Consider the following 15,678-nt stretch of genomic DNA (forward strand, 5'->3'; position numbering starts at 1 on the left):
CCATTCCCCTGCCGCGGCCGGCTGCCTGCAGGCGCGGCTCCTGGCTAGAGCCAGCGAGCGGAACCGGCGCCTCGGCCTCTGCGCCGCCTCCCACCATCGGTGGCGCGACCCCCCGGCCGGCCCGCCGGGCCCCGCGTCCCAGCGTAGGTCCAGCAGCCTCAGAGCGGGAGGGTGCAACTTTCCCCCGGTCCCGGGGCGGGGCGGGGACGGCAACGGGACAACTTGGAAAACTTCTCCGGGGGTGACGGCAGGGACGCCGGGTGCTGGTGGAAGAGGATGTAGGAGGGCGGTGGCTGGCCCCAGGCATCCCTTGATCTTCTAGGCACACGTTCGGCCTGGCCATGGGGCTCCAGCGCCTTCCGCGCCGCCAGGGGGTTGATCCTCCCGTCTAGCCTAGCTGGATAGGACAGTGCTGTCGCCCGCTGAGCACGCGCTGGGCGAGAGGCGACCCCTCTGGACGCGCGTCCTGCCCCGCCATGGACCACCAGGAGCCCTACTCGGTGCAGGCCACCGCGGCCATCGCGGCGGTCATCACGTTTCTCATACTCTTCACCATCTTCGGCAACGCGCTGGTCATCTTGGCTGTGCTGACGAGCCGCTCGCTGCGCGCCCCGCAGAACCTGTTCCTGGTGTCGCTGGCTGCTGCCGACATCCTGGTGGCCACGCTCATCATCCCCTTCTCGCTGGCCAACGAGCTGCTGGGCTACTGGTACTTCCGGCGCACATGGTGCGAGGTGTACTTGGCGCTGGACGTGCTCTTCTGTACCTCGTCCATCGTGCACCTGTGCGCCATCAGCCTGGACCGCTACTGGGCGGTGAGCCGGGCGCTGGAATACAACTCCAAGCGTACCCCGCGCCGTATCAAGTGCATCATTCTCACCGTGTGGCTCATCGCAGCCGTCATCTCCCTGCCACCGCTGATCTACAAGGGCGACCAAGGGCCCCAGCCCCGCGGGCGCCCCCAGTGCAAACTCAACCAGGAGGCCTGGTACATCCTGGCCTCCAGCATTGGGTCCTTCTTCGCACCCTGCCTCATCATGATCCTCGTCTACCTGCGCATCTACCTGATTGCCAAACGCAGCCACCGCAGAGGTCCCAGGGCCAAGGGGGGCCCCGGGGCAGGTGAGTCCAAGAAGCCACGCTCAGTCCCTACGGGGACTTCGACCAAACTGCCTACCCTGGCCTCGCTGGTGGCTTCTGGGGAGGCCAATGGGCACTCTAAGCCTACTGGGGAGAAGGAAGAGGGGGATACCCCTGAAGATCCCGGGACCCCTGCCTTGCCACCCACCTGGTCAGCCCGTCCCAACTCGGGCCAGAGTCAGAAGGAAGGTGTGTGCGGGGCATCTCCAGAGGAGGAAGCTGAAGAGGAGGAGGAGGAAGAGGAGGAGGAAGGCAAGCCTCAGGCCTTACCAGCCTCTCCTGCATCAGCTTGTAGCCCACCCCTGCAGCAGCCACAGGGTTCCCGGGTGCTGGCAACCCTACGTGGCCAGGTGCTCCTGGCCAGAGGTGTGGGCACCGCGAGTGGGCAGTGGTGGCGGCGGCGGGCACAGCTGACTCGGGAGAAACGGTTCACCTTTGTGCTGGCCGTGGTCATTGGTGTTTTTGTGCTCTGCTGGTTCCCCTTCTTCTTCAGCTACAGTCTGGGTGCCATCTGCCCGCAGCGCTGCAAGGTGCCCCATGGCCTCTTCCAGTTCTTCTTCTGGATTGGCTACTGTAACAGCTCGCTGAACCCTGTCATCTACACTATCTTTAACCAGGACTTTCGCCGTGCCTTCCGAAGGATCCTTTGCCGCCAGTGGACCCAGACGGCATGGTGAGCCACCTGCCTGCCACCCGCATGGGGTTGGTGCCAGGTGGCACCCGGGCCACTCTGATTCTTGCCCTCATTGTGGCCACCTCCCTGGGGCTTTCTGGTTCCTGCCTGGGTCTAGCAGGTCTCACTTGGCAGCCCCCTGAGAGGGGTAGGGGCAGGGGTGCTCACTGGGGTCCATTTGAAGCCTCCAAAGCCAGGCCAGGTTAGAGCCCTTCCCTCCCAGTACCCCAGACCCCAGCAAGCCAACGGGAGGACTTTCCTTCTTCAAGGACTCTGTGTTCCCTGGCTGGTCACTTGCTTGTGGTGTTTGTTTCGCATCCTCCCCGGGTAGAGAGCAGGAAGCCAGCCTGCCACTTTTCCCAGAGGCACCTGCCGCTGCGGGGGAGGCAGGATTGAGGGATCCACGCTGGGTGTCTGTGGTCCCTGTCAGGCGCTGGGTGGGGGGGGTTATGATCTGGCACTGCTTCTGGGCCTTCTTCCCTTTCCATCTACTTCTGGATTCATAGCTCCTTTAAAGGCCAGAACCTTTTCTGGAATCATTTTCTTAACCCGTTCCCGCTCTGGGAGGTGGGTGTGTGCCGGTGGATGCCTCGCCTTGGTGGGGCGGTCTGGGGGCCTGGCCTCTGCCTCAACGGGAGATCCCTGATCACTAGCATTCACCTCCTACAAAAACCCGGCGAGGGTGGCTTGCCGCCCACTTGCTGCGGGGAGATGAAAGGCTTTGCAGAAAGCTTTGAGCGCCATGGGGGAACACACTAGAGAACCAGAAAATGTGATTATTTGGTGATATAAAAATCCCCTTCCTCTGTGTTTATCACCACCTGTCTTCCTGTATAGACTTTAATTCTGTGCCTGGGGTGTGTGAATTCTTACCCCAAACTGGAAGTGGGGAATGGTAGAGAGAACCACTATTTCAGTCAAAGGATTTTTCGAGAACATGTTCTCACACCTGCAAGGGTTTAGTTATTATGCTGCGTGACAGCTTCTCGACGTTTTCACCCACACCACCAAGGGGCTTTTCAGTGACTTGGGCCCCCCAGTTGGGGAAAAGTCTTTTGTCATCAAGCAGGCTAATTGTTTTCCCAAGAGGGCTAAAAATACCCATGCCATGGGAGCAGTCTGGGATGAGACCCTGGGGTGGGTGACTGAGCCCCCCCCACGTGGGGTGCTGGGGACTCCTGCGGGAGCCTCCCACCAGAGCACCCAGGCAGGTCTCCAACTTCCCAGTGGGTCCCTGTGATGTATAAGCGACCCTCCTCCAGATGGGGTGGGGGCCGGCTGGCCATCTCTGACCCAGCCACGTTGCTCCATCCCATGGATGGGGCTCCAGGGGCCTCTTCCTCTTGGTTGTTACCCCATTCCTGGGACCTGGCACCCAGAACACTGGGGAGCATTTGAAGGACGTTTCCCATTCTCCAAGGAGTGCCTGGTTTGGACGTGAAACCAGCGGGCAGCTAGCATGGGGCTGGGGCTGAGCAGCACAGGCCCGGTGGGCACTCTGATGGGCCTGGCCAGATCTGGAGAGGCACTGAGAGAGTTTTCTGGGGGAGGAGAGAATGGAGGGGACCAAAGAGAGTCCTTCCTGGGGAGAGGGGCTGTCTAGCTCCTTCCTCAGTCTCAGGACTCCTTCCTCACCTCAGGGTGAGGCCAGGGTGTGGCTTTGGGGCCGGACTGCGGAGGCTGGGCCCAGGGGAGTGGCTGACTTGTGACATCTGCTGGCTGGTCTTGTGTGTGTCCCACGGGACTTGTGCTATTATGATCGCCTGTGCTCCCCCCCTTGTTGTGATATGCAGGTGTTTGTTGTCATTGTTGTTTTTTTAAAGTCTGAGCTATTTTATCAATAAAGGATATTTTGTAATAAGTGAGCTGTGTCCTTGTTGCCCAAAGCTTGGAGGAGTAATCATTATTTCTCAGCTACTCGGGTATCTCTAAGCACGCGTTCCCTCCCGGGGTCTGTGCCCACCTGCTTGCCTGCTTTATCCACTCAGCATCCCTTATCATTACCAGCCGGTGGGAGGACAGTGGCCAGAGAAGCCTGAGACTGGCCGCCTGGCTAAGGGAGAAGAAGGACTTCTAGGAGGAGGGGGCCTTGGGGGAAGAGCTAGAGTATACCAAGAAGCAAGACAGGAAAGGTGTTTTGGGCAGGAGACAGCATGTGCAAAGGGTGCATCTGGTGGATTTGTGACAGCTGGAGCATCAGCGTGGAGGTCACGTGCAGCAGCTGGGGGCCAGAGGAGGGCATTGGACACCACCTCTGGGGTGGGGGGAGCATGGGGAGGAAGGGCAGGAGGGCTGCCGCCTTCAGGCTCTCCCACACTAAGATACAGTCACGAACACCAGAGTTGGAAGACCTGTGAATGTCAGTTCCATTGGTCTCCTTGTTTCCCAGATGCGGCCTCCAAGATATCCCATCCCACCTCAGTGAGGGGAGCCTCTGGGGCCCGGAGCCAGGGTGGCTTGCTTCTGAGGGCAGGGGACGCCCCAGGGAAGGGTGAGGCCTGGGAGGGGGCAGAGGGAGGAGCGGTGAGGTCCCAGGGTCCGGGCATGGGAGGCCACCTCCCACATCCAGGATTCGCATACCCCCATGCCACGGGCAACCAGTGGAGACTCCTGTGTATCCACGGTTGCTGGTAGACATGGTGGCGTGGGGCTTCACGGAGGACTTGATGAGAAAGCCTCACCCTGCCCTGGGGAGCTCCCAGCAACTCCTACTAACCTGTCTTTCCCATGCCAAGGCCCTGAGGCCTGATAAGGGTAGATTAAAGTAGCTCATTTGTTCCCATCTGCCGAGCCGATCACCTTTCTGGCATTTTGTCGAAGTACTTTGTTTAAACCTCATGCCCACAGTGTAGAAGACGTATCAGCCCATTTTGTCCAGGGGAAACCGAGGCTCAGAAACATGTACTGACTTGCCAGAGGTCACCCTGTTTGCTCCGGACCACACTGTTTTTGCCCGAGGGTCTGTGAGGGGTGGGGAAAGGGCTCCCTGCCCAGAGTCTGGAGAGCATATCAATTACCCCTGCTGTAGTCGGATGGTTGGCTGCCCATTTTGAGTACGAATACTGAAAACATCCTTTTACGCAATCCCCACAATCTCGCTGGGTGTGGCCATTTTGCCAAAGAGGAAACTGAGGCTCGAGGTCACCCAGCTGGGTCCCTGAATCTCAGAGCTTCAAGGTGCAGAAGAATCTTGTTTCTGTCATTCACCCCGGCTCTCATTCGGAGGGTGCCGGCCGGTGGGGGACTCTGAAACTGTGCCTGGCTGGGCTTGGTCAGCGGTAGTGCGGTAATGGACCCATCGTGTCTGTCACTGCCCCAGAATATGGAAGCAATGGCCCGGCTCCCACAGGTTTTCCATTTCTGACAGCTTGGTCCAAAGCCCCGAGTTTATTAAAGAAGAGACTGAAGGCCGGAGAGCGATGACTTGCCTTGGCCCCCTGCCCCCGCAGCCAGGCGGCTGCAGAGCTGGTCTAGAACGCGGGCTGCCGGGCACTGTGCCCACTGTCCCACACCTTTACATGGAAGGGATTGTATCTAGACTCAAGGAACAGCAAGGCCCCATTCGGGAAACATCTGGGACAGACCGCTGTGTGCAAGGGCCTGTGTCTGGCTTGTCCCCATTTTGCTATTTGTTCCGTTCTTGGACGGAACATCTGAGGAGCAGAGCGCCAGGGTCTGCCCACAGTCACACGGCTCACAGGGGGTACAGCTGGTTCCCATGCCGCCTTCTCCTCCTCTCACAGCCCATTCCTGCTGTTATGTGTGACTAGCACCTACTTTGGATTTTACCCTGAGCCCATGTGAGGGTTAGTGGGTCGAAGACATGGGCTCAGAGCAGCAGACATGAGAGTGGGGGGAATTGCACGCCTCCTCCCAGGAGGAACCCCCCCCACCCCTTGGCGGTGAGGGTGGGGGACAGGAGGCAGCATGGAGGCTTGGCGGTTCACCCTCTGGATGTGAGCTGTCTTGGCGGGGCACTTCTACCTTCTGAAGACCCTTCTATCTCTTGTCTTAAGGCATCTCTGACAAAGGGAGGGACTGATAATGAAGACAATTAAAGAAGAGGTGAGATGGATGGCTTTGGGAGACAGGTCCCCTCCAGTTTCACTCGCAGTGTAAGAATCTGGGTCCTTCCAGCACAGGGGACCCCCTTGAAAGGGAGTACAGTGCCAGCCTCTGCCTCAGTCCAGCTCCAAGAAATTCGGGGCTGCTGGGAATTCCTCTTGGGGCCTTGCTGCGGGCAGCACCCCCGATCCACCCGCTCAAAAGGTACCTGTGCTGGGAGGGCTGGCTGGCCGACTGCCAAGACTCCAGGTAGAGGGGGCTTGTGAGTTTCATCTGGCCCCTGTGTCTCCCCATCCTCTCTTCTGCGTTTGTGAGGTGGCCCTGAGCACCGGGCATGAGACCGTGAAGATGGGGTTGCTGCTGGTAGGGCCTAGGGAGGCTTCTGGCCAGGTGAAGCTGATACTGGGCCACCTTTGGTTCCCTGGTGCTGGCCAGGAGTTCTGCTTAGAGGGCCCAGTTGCTGGGAACCTCCAGGCTGGTGTGGGACTTGGTGCCAATGAAAACCACAGTGGGGAGGTGGCCGGGAGACTGGGGCCATGCTCTGTTTCTGCCATCATCTGTCCTGCTGCCCCTGAGCCTGGGTCCTTCTTGGGCCCTCGGTGTTCCTGCCTGCCCATGAGGGGTCGACCCCATGGTCCCTAGGGCTCCCTATAGCTGGAGGCCTCATCTCCGCTGTGATCCTTGGCTTTCTGGAAGATCCAGCTTCGGAAGTTCCTGGAGTTAATCCGTTGTTCTTAGGGTCAAGCTCTTGGGCAGGCTTAGGGCTGTGTTTTCTTCCTCTTTGTGCCTTGGTGCAGAGGCAGGCTGGGTCTGGGGTGACCGATCAGTTTGGGGCCCTCTGGGATGGGCAGTGACAGAGGAATATTGACAAGCTCTGAGTCAGGACTGGTGCCTGCCATGGCATCATCTGAGATGAGAGCGACCACTATTCCCATTTCATAGGAGAGGAAACTGAGGCCGAGGGAGATTGAGCGCCTTGCCTGAGGTCATCCAGAGCCAGGACAACAACCCGCCCAGTTTAATCTCAACTGTGTCACTAACTGGCCTCAGTATCTGCCTTCTCAACAGTGGGGGAGCGGCCTGGGGCCCTCCCAGCCAGCAAAGCCCTTGCCCTGTGCTACACAGAGGGCGCCTCTACAGAGACCCCAAGGGCTTGGGGGCGGGGTTATCTCCCGGCCTGCTGGTACCTCCATTAGAGCGGGAGCTGGGCAAGGGTGGGAAGCTCTGCTCACTGTTAGCAGGGGAGGTGGGAGCACTTAGCTAAAATTAGATTCTGGGATTTTTCAAGCTCCTACCATCCGTCCGTCCTTCCGTCCGGCGTGGCGAAGGCTGTTGTCAGCACGCCAGAGCTGGAAGGAGCCTGGATGTCAGCTTGTACCCTCCCCAGGGCTCGCTGGCTCTGATCTTCTCACACCCTCCCCTGGCCTTTGGCCAAAGGCTCCTGCCCTTGGCTTGGCCTTGTGGCTATCTATTGATTAGCAGTGATTTCAAAGGAAGAGCGTCCTCCCCTTAATACCTACCCTTGCCCCCTGGGATTTTACCCCCCTTCCCTCCTCTCATCCTCTCTTCCTTTCCTCTCTCCTCCCCTCTCCTGGCCCTTCCCACTTCCGGGTCCTTAGAGGCTGGCTTCCCCTTCCCTGAGTGTCCCCTCTGCCTCCTGCTGACTCTCTGACTCCTGCCTCCCCCTTGGGGATAGTCCTGGCTCTTCAGGGGGCCTGCAGGCTCCACAGACAATTGTTGCAAAGGGACCAGAACATACAAGAGTCTAAAAAAGAGCTTCCCTTCCTGGCAAGTTGGGGCTATTTCTGGCCCCGCTGCAGCCCTCTGGGGTCCCCGGTGCTCTGGCAGGTGGGGGAGGTGCTGGGCCCCAGCCCAGGCTTCGAGGGTCCTGACCTTTGATTTCCCGGGGCAGGGGGCAGGCCCCTTCTGGAGCTGGGGGTGGCCTTCCTGGTGCAGAAGCCAGAGGGCCAAGGCTCAGATGGGAATCTCTGCTCCCATAGGGACCTGGGCTGCTTCAGGAGGGAAAAGGGCTGGGTCATGGAGTGTGGGTGGCAGTCTGGAGCCCAGGTGTCCATTTTTCCCCGTTCCCACACTCGGCTGACTGCAGCTGGGAGAGAGGGAGCCTGGGAGGCTGCCCGAGCCTGCTGCTGGGGTCCCTGGACACTGAATTGTGGGGGGGTGAGGGTTAAACCCAGCCCCCCTCCCAGTGTGGAGCCAGGCAGCAGGCTCCATGAGGTCCCTGGCCATTCTTGGTCAATCCCCCAGTGTCATTGTCACGCCGTGTCCCGGCTACAAATCTGGGCAGGCTATGGCCTCTCCACCCCACGCTGACTGGCAGCTGGAGTTTGGGTGGGTGCAGGATGGGTGACTGTTTCAAGGATTTCCTTGGCTGTCGCAGAAGCATTGGCCAGGGGCCAGAGGCTCGGGCCATGGTCCCAGTAGGGCCGTCAAATTGCTCGGTGATCTTGGGCAAATCCCTTTACCTCTCTGGGCTTCAAATTCCTCATTGTCAGATGAAGGAGTTGGACTGGAGCATGATCCAGTGATGCCCTGGGTCATCCCCTCGAGAAGCACTGGGCAGGGGCAGGGAGAGGAGGGGGCACCCAGGCAGTGGCCTCCTGCCCCCACCCTACTCCTGCTTTTTTCTACCTATCCATTTTCTGGAAGCAGCTCCCCCTTCCCACCCACCAGGCCTCTTCCTCATGGGCGCCTATGGCCTCCATCCCCTCACGGAACACACCCTCAGCCACCTCCCTCTCCTGCCCTCCATGCTTGCATCCCTGGGAAACCTTGGCGGCGTGAACTTCAGAATGGCCACCTCGGAAGCCATCCCTCTATGGCAGGGCGGGAGCCAGTGGGACAGGGGACAGACAAGTGCCTATGGGCAGGGGTGGTGGTGCGGAAGCCAGGCCCTGCCCGGTGTTGGGTGTTGGGTCTAAAGCAAGGCGGGGAGGGGCAAGAGATGTGGGTGAGGCTCCCGGGAGGGCGAGCGTGAGAAGGGCTTCTGGGGAAAACATGTTCCCAGAGGGTCACAGACTAAAATGACACAGAGAGATGCAGCCCCTGACAGGAACCCCACTCTAGCCCCAGCTGTGGTGAGGTGCCTCTTGCCTCCCAGAGGATGGATGACGAGGGCAGAGACTCGGCTGCCCTGTTGGTGCCTTTGCTCCCCTCACAGCCCGGCTCAGAGCAGCCGCCAGGAAACATCGCTCATTGAGTGAGTTTTCCCAGCAAACTAGGGCAGCTTTGGCCTTAGTCACCTAAGGCTGGGGACCCTGCGCTCTGGGAGTGTGTCTCTGCTTTGGGGTTTAATTGTTCTGTTTTGTTTTCCATCGTTTCCTGGAGAAATTCTGTTGGAAGATTCCATCCTGGTCTTGGTGGAGCTAGGAGTGGGAGAACCGACCCACAGAGCTAGGAAAGCACCAGGACATCCTAGGAGCTGGTGGGAAGAACCTGTCCAGGAGTGTGGAAGAAGACACGGGGACAGACAGAGCGGGGATGGAAAGAGAGTGTGCATGGTTGGGTCATCCCAGTGGCAGCCTGGAAAGGGTACCGACTCTGCAGTTAAACCTGGCTTTGTTGTCAATGGGCTGTGTGATCTCAGGCAAACCATGAAACCTCTCTGTGCCTCAGTTTCCCCCCACTTGAAGTGGGATATTAACTACATTAGGATTGGAGAAGTGTGCTGAGATGGAGAGGTGGTTTGGAAAATGTCCTGGCAGAGTGAGGGGGGTGCAGAGCTGGTATGCGTGAGTGGCAGAGCCAGTATCTCTTCTCAAAGCCCGGGATCTCTCCAAGGTCAGCTTGCAGAGTTTCCCCTGAGTCACCGCTCAGTGGCCTGATGGAAGGAGGGTGGTTTCTGTACCGAGGAAGATGGCCCCATCTGGTACAGGGAGTCTGTTCTTCCCACCTTCCCTCACCCCTTCCTTCCATGGGCTCCAAATCCTCCCCCACCAAGAGCTTCTGCCAGGCTCTCTCCAGTGCATAGCTGGGAAGGGAAGGTTTTCAGGCCAGTGTGTCAAATGTACCCTGTGTGTGCATACCCCTTTACTGCTGTGCTCATGACGGTCATCAGGACTGGGTCCCTGAGCTCTGTGAGTGGAGACAAGGCTGCAGGCAGTGCAGGGCAGCCCTCCTCAAATGGTGGCAGCTGCTGTGTAAGATGAAACCTATTTGTCCCTCAGGGCTAGGGAGAATCCTGGCCTTGGCCTTGGCAGGCGTGGGGGCAAGGGCTGCCCAGCCCGATGCCAGGGAAGCCACTGGGGGTGGTAAAGAGGGCTGTCCCTGGAGACCTGTAGGCTTTCTGCACTGCTGCTGTCACAGGAGGACCCAAGGGGGCAGGTGTCAGTGCCCAGAGGAACCCCAGAGAGTCTGAGAAGGTTGCACGTGGAAACGCAGAGGGAACGGGAGCCAGACAGCATGGTGGAAAATGGATGGGAGACACCTTGGGCCAGCACACCTTGACCAGGGCCAGAGCTGGGCAGGAAGAGGGAAATTGAGTGCAGGGTCACTAGGAGGTCTGGTTCTCTCGCGAGTGTATAAAGCAAGGCAAGGATGGTTCAAGAGCCACCTGGCCCACACAGTTGAACAGCCTGTCTTGCTGCCTGTGGGTCTGATCACCTGGCTGGAGCAGATGTCGTTGCTCCCTGTGTTCCAGGAGCAGACTCTGAGCCCAATTTCCCTCCACCTGCAGAACACAAGGCCATCCCTCAAGGTGCACCAGGACTTCGACCCCTCCCTGACCAAGCACTTACCCCCCTTTCCTGCTATAAGTTTCCTCCCAACTATGACCAGCTAGCCTGCTGGATCTCCCACTTACCTGTCTGCCCCCTGTTTTCATCCCCTACTGGAATGTAAGCTCTGTGCAGTTCGTGCTCATTAATGGTCTGGTCCACTGTGTCTCCCAGGCCTGACAGGTGCCAACACATAGTGAAAATGGCCCGCTGTACCAACACCAGTCTCTGGGGGTGTTAAAATATCCCTGGAAATGTGGCGAGGGGCAGAAAACTGTATGTATAAGATCTCCTTCCAGGCAGGGAGAAAGAGTAGACAAGAGGGTGGGAAGTTGGAGCCTCAAGAGATGGGCTTGACCAGTAACAGGTGTTGGTTGTTGTTTGGGGTGGGGCCAGTGGGCTGTGAGTCCCCCCAGCATGGCTTTGGTTTGGCTGGGCGGATTGTACAAGTCTGGGGCCCAGGCGGACTGCTAGGGACTGGGGAGGTGGGTGGAGGCTGCCCCCCGTGAAGCCCTCTGTCCTCCACTCTCTGCTCCTTGCCCATCTTGCTGCAGTCACAGGATGGACAGCAGGTCTGTGATAAGCAGAGGGGAGGACCCTTAGGGGTTAGGTGGGGGGCCTTTTGGAGGATCCTGGGAGCAAGGAAGGGGTCCCCAGCACCAAGGTTACAGAGCACTGGGGATGGAGGGCAGCAACAGAACACTGAATTCTCTGGGAGGGGAGGCAGGGCAGGGGCTGGAGGAGGGCTGGAAGCCAGGAGGGAGGCCATCGGGAGGGCTGCCTCTGCAGAGGACAGGTGGCTGGTGTCTCAGGCAGGAGGGGAGTGGGAGGGGGAGCAGGAGGGGGCAGTACTGTCCCCATTATGGCTTGGGTGTGGGTTTGCTCACGATCTGAGGTGACTTCTGGCTCTAGGCTGTCCCCCCAGGGGCAGGGGACAGCATGAGGTGAGGCCCAGGGCCAGCAGCCCCGCTCCAGAGGCAACAGACTAAAAATAAGTTGGGATGTCAGGGTCTCCTGGCTCCAGGAAGTGGGGAAGAATGCTGAGTGTCAGGAGGAGGAGGAGGAGGCAAAGGGGAGGAGACAGTCACAGCTGAAGGCAGCCAACAGACTTGTTTATTTTCTTCTCTCTGGCCTAAAGTCTCTCAGGCTGCCGTTCCCTGGGTTTGGGTGAGGGGCACTGGTTGGCTCAGACCCGCGGGCGTCCCCAGACTCCTGGCTGCATGCGGAGGACCCCATTGCCCCCACACTCCTTTGAGACTTGTTGGCAGAGAGCAAGAGGTGGGAACACTGTGGGTGAAGGCGAAAAGGACCAGGTTACGAAGACCCTGTTGGGAGGAAGAGAATGAACCCTGTGAATCAAATCTCATATCTACCCTTCTATTCTGCCCATGCAGACCCTGGGCCCAGACAGTTCAGGGACTTATCCTAGTCACAGAGCTGGCTTCCCCTGGAGCCACCCCAGAGCCCAGCTCTGCCCGCGGGGGACTTCTGCAGGGGCATCAGCCCAGAAAGGGCACAACGGCCCACGCGGCCCTTGGAAGGGGGCAGTGTGAGGGCATATGATGGAGCAAAGCGATCTGCGGGTGCGCTGGCAGGCCTGTAGGTCCAGGTGGGAGGTGCGAGGACAGGCTGGCCCCCGATCCATCAGGGTTTACACAACACCCGCCTTAGCCCACCTGCCAGGCTTCCAGACACCTTGGGGACACAGCTCGTGGCGACGCGCCTTCCGCTCCCCCTGCACTCCAGAGGTGGGGAGCTGTTTGCTTGCGGCTGCTTGCAGAACCCAGGGTCAATGTGGTTGGCTCTGTCCCCTCTACCCCCGGCTCTGGGGCAAAGGTCTGTGAGCAGCTCACCTCTCATCTTGGCTGCAGAGCTCATCAGGGTGACAGGGACACGGCCCCTCTTGTCTGGATCCTGGGCATCCTGACCTCTAGCCTGGGTGGGCCTCCGCAGGTGTGGCTTTTTTTCCCTCTGTCTTGGCCTCCTTGCCTACCCCCTGGGCGCCAGCTCCCCTTGGCTTGATCCGGATCCAGACGGTGACCGGATCCAGCCTGCTGGCCCTCCACCCTCCTTCCTGACCTCAGGCAGAGAAGCCCCTGTTGGGGTGAACCCTGACCATCCAGAGGTCCTGGTCCACTGGGCTGTCCTTGAGCCTCGTGCAGAGCCGCTCTCACCCCACCGAATGAATGCCTGTTGCTGTTTATCTGCAGCCCTGCATGGTCACAGTTGGCCTGGGCAGTGTGAGAGGCAATGCGGTCCTCGGGAGGGCGTGGGCTCAGGCTCTGTGCCACCTGCAGCTGCAAGGACAGGCCTGTCCCTGGAGCAGGGGGAAAGAGTCCAGGCGTGACAAGCAGCTTGCAGGAGGGACCGCTCTGGTGCAGGGCTGTCCGGCCCCCTTATTCCCTCTCCTTGATTCCTCCTCCTCCTTTTCGTTTTATCAAGTCTGTTGATAAATTCTCTTGAAGGGCTCCAAACCCTCTGTCCAGCCTCACCCACTGAAGCTCCATCCCATGAGTGACCCCCCACCCACACTCACACGCACATGCACGGACACCCTCCTTCCCCCTCAACAGCCCCACTCCCTGGCAGCCAGCAGCCCAGAGCCTCTGGAAGCCCCCAGCTTCTTGGCTCTCTCCCCTCTCCAGCCCTGGCTAGCCTTTCCAGATTCTGGGGGTTGTTTTAGGGAGGCCCTGATCTGGGTTTCATCCTTGAGGAGGCTCCCTTGGGAGGACCCTGGGGGTGTCCCCTGCTGTCACCCTGACGCCAGCCAGGCAGAGCTCTGGGCCGGGGCATGGAGCCCTGAAGGCATGTGAAAGGCCAGAGCTTCATCCTCCCAGAGACTGGGATTCCTAACAAACACGCGCTCCCGCCCGCCGAGGACAAGCATGCTCTTCCGGCGGCCGGGCGATGGCCTGGCTAGGGCTAGGCCGCTCCCTCCCCTGCCCTGGGTGGGCTCTGGGAGCTGGGGTGTCCCACCGCCCCCTCAGCCTCGGAGCCTTGAGGCAGACATCTGCCAGGAGGCTCTGGGGATGTGAAGCCAATGGCCCGGAGGACAGAAACATAAAGCGCAGCTGTGGACATCACAGGCTTCCTGGTGAGGGCGGCTCTGGGCTGCACGGAGCTGGATGGGAGCCTCGGCCTCTGAGCTTCCCCAAGCCCTCAGACTGGGGACCCCTGACAAACGGAGTCCAGGCCCCGCAGTCACCCTGCAAGCAAGCTCCTACAGCCCCCAAACACTGGGGTACCCCCGCTGTGCCACCCTGCCACCAGCTCCATCAGGTCTGGAAGAGCCCCAGTGCCGATAGCGGCTCATAAACGGAGCATCTGTTCCTGAGCACGGGGCTCCTGGGGCAAGTCACTTCCCTCTGAGCCTGTTTTCTCAGCTATAAAATAGAAAGAATGATCTCCCGACAACATGGGCTGTCTATAGAAAGCAAGATGTATGGAACATTTTCTGTAACGTGCCCCCTCCCCTTCTTTTCGCCCACAAATGCTGTCTTGGACCCTTCCCAGCAGGCGCGGGAGGTGGGGTGCTCAGGAAGAGCCAGTCCCTAGGCCGACCCAGGATCCGCGGGCCCCAGGCATCTTCTGGGGAGCAGCTGTGAGAGCAGCAAAGCTGCCGTCCGATGCTGGCTTATTTGCTGAGTGACCTCGGAGAAGTTTCTCAACTTCTGAGTCTTGTATTGTCATCTGTGATATGAGGCCCCGCTGTACCTCGGGTCCAAGGGTCGTGGAGAGGGTTGCGTTGAAATGCTTGTCACAGAGACTGTGGCTGTGTTTGCTGGCAGGCCTTGGGAACCTAGGGACCTGGGGGTGGCTCCGGAGGTTGGTCCTGGGGCAGACTTTTGGACTAGCAAGGTCCTGGTTAGGCCAAGCCCGAGGTAAGGGTCTGGGATGAGGCTATGGCAGAGGGGGTCCTGGAGCTGCCTCCAAGACCACCCCCTCCCTCCCTGGGCTGCAGCACTAGCTAGGGCTGCCACCTCTTCTCTCTGTTATTCACCAGTAATTACCCTAAATGCTACATCTGTTGTCATGACAACATATTACCCATCCTTAGGTAAAAGCCCCATTTCAGGGGAGTTGGGCTGTCTCTAGCTTTCTGAGCTCCATTACTGTCCCTGAAGGCTCACCCCCCAGGATTCCCCAGCTGGTCCCCTCTCTCCCTCCTTTCAGAGAGGTCACTCCTATTTTCTAAATTTCCAGAGTTTTTCTGTTACTTTTGTTTTTGGTCTCACTTTGTGACTCTGGGCCTCCCGCCTTCCTTCATTTCCTCTAGCCTCTCCTTCCTTCTCCCTGTATCTTTCCTTTTCTTGGATCCTGGCCTCTTCCTTGGTTTCCCTCTGCCTCCTTCTCTCTGCCTGTCTCTTGTCTCTCGTCTCTCTCTCCCTCCCCCTCCTTCTCCATCCCTCCCACCCTTGAGTGTGTGGGGACAGAGGCCTGCTGTCTGGGATGGGTCTGTTCTACGGAGCCTCAGGAAGCCTACGGGGCTGTGCAGCCCGGGCAGAGGTGAGCCCAGGTGGGTATGCGCCATGAACCTACAGCCTATGACGTGTGTGTCCAGGAAACCTCCAACAGCTTCTCAACAGGGTGGGCCAAAGGAGCTGTCCTTACTCCTCCCCCGCCTCCACCAACCCCTGCCTTTGTCCTTCTCTGGGGCTCCAGCTCAAACGCTGTCCTGAAGGGGGGTACTGGCACTCTTACGGGGAACACCCTCGTGAGGGCATCAGTATAAGGGAGGCTTGCGGCAGCCCCAGGATGTAAACGGTATTCTGTTGTCCAAGGCAGGAAATGAAAGACCAGAGGAGTCAGGAATGCTGCTCAAGGCTGCATAGCTGGTTGGAAGAGGAGGCTGGATTTGAAATCCATTCCATAGCAATGCTCCTAATTGTGACGCTGTAAGAATACCCCTCACGGAGAGTTTGCTGTGTGTCGGGCACTGTGCATTTAGCAACCGCCAAAACTCACACAGCCCCACAGCAACCCTGCAAGCTGCGACCTTGGGCATCTGTTTTACCAGTGAGGTAGTCAGGCCGCGGAGAGGTGAAGTAACTTCTGCAAGATCGCTCT

At 59.2% G+C, this 15,678-nt stretch overlaps 2 protein-coding genes across 2 annotated transcripts in view; both read left to right on the plus strand.

Moving 5' to 3' along the window:
• LOC111158388 (astacin like metalloendopeptidase) overlaps positions 1-392 on the plus strand; it is a 20,636-nt gene extending 20,244 nt beyond the window's left edge. The window contains exons 10-11 of the mRNA XM_022520391.1: positions 32-171; positions 323-392. Of these exons, the coding sequence (XP_022376099.1) occupies positions 32-171; positions 323-392 (210 nt within the window). The remainder of the gene's footprint in view (positions 1-31; positions 172-322) is intronic.
• An 84-nt stretch (positions 393-476) lies between these two features.
• On the plus strand, positions 477-1,883 carry LOC111158467 (adrenoceptor alpha 2B). Its single transcript, XM_022520500.1, has one exon. It carries the CDS (start codon positions 477-479, stop codon positions 1,815-1,817), a length of 1,341 nt encoding a protein of 446 aa, XP_022376208.1. The 3' UTR covers positions 1,818-1,883.
• Positions 1,884-15,678: the final 13,795 nt, after the last annotated feature.

The sequence above is a fragment of the Enhydra lutris genome, unplaced genomic scaffold (genome assembly GCF_002288905.1).
Source record: "Enhydra lutris kenyoni isolate GAN:26980312 unplaced genomic scaffold, ASM228890v2 scaffoldscaffold59, whole genome shotgun sequence".
NCBI lineage: Eukaryota > Metazoa > Chordata > Mammalia > Carnivora > Mustelidae > Enhydra > Enhydra lutris.

What these genes read in the sequence shown, in the direction of transcription:
- LOC111158467 (XM_022520500.1), top strand. Translation starts at nt 477, where the DNA reads ATGGACCACCAGGAGCCCTACTCGGTGCAGGCCACCGCGGCCATCGCG.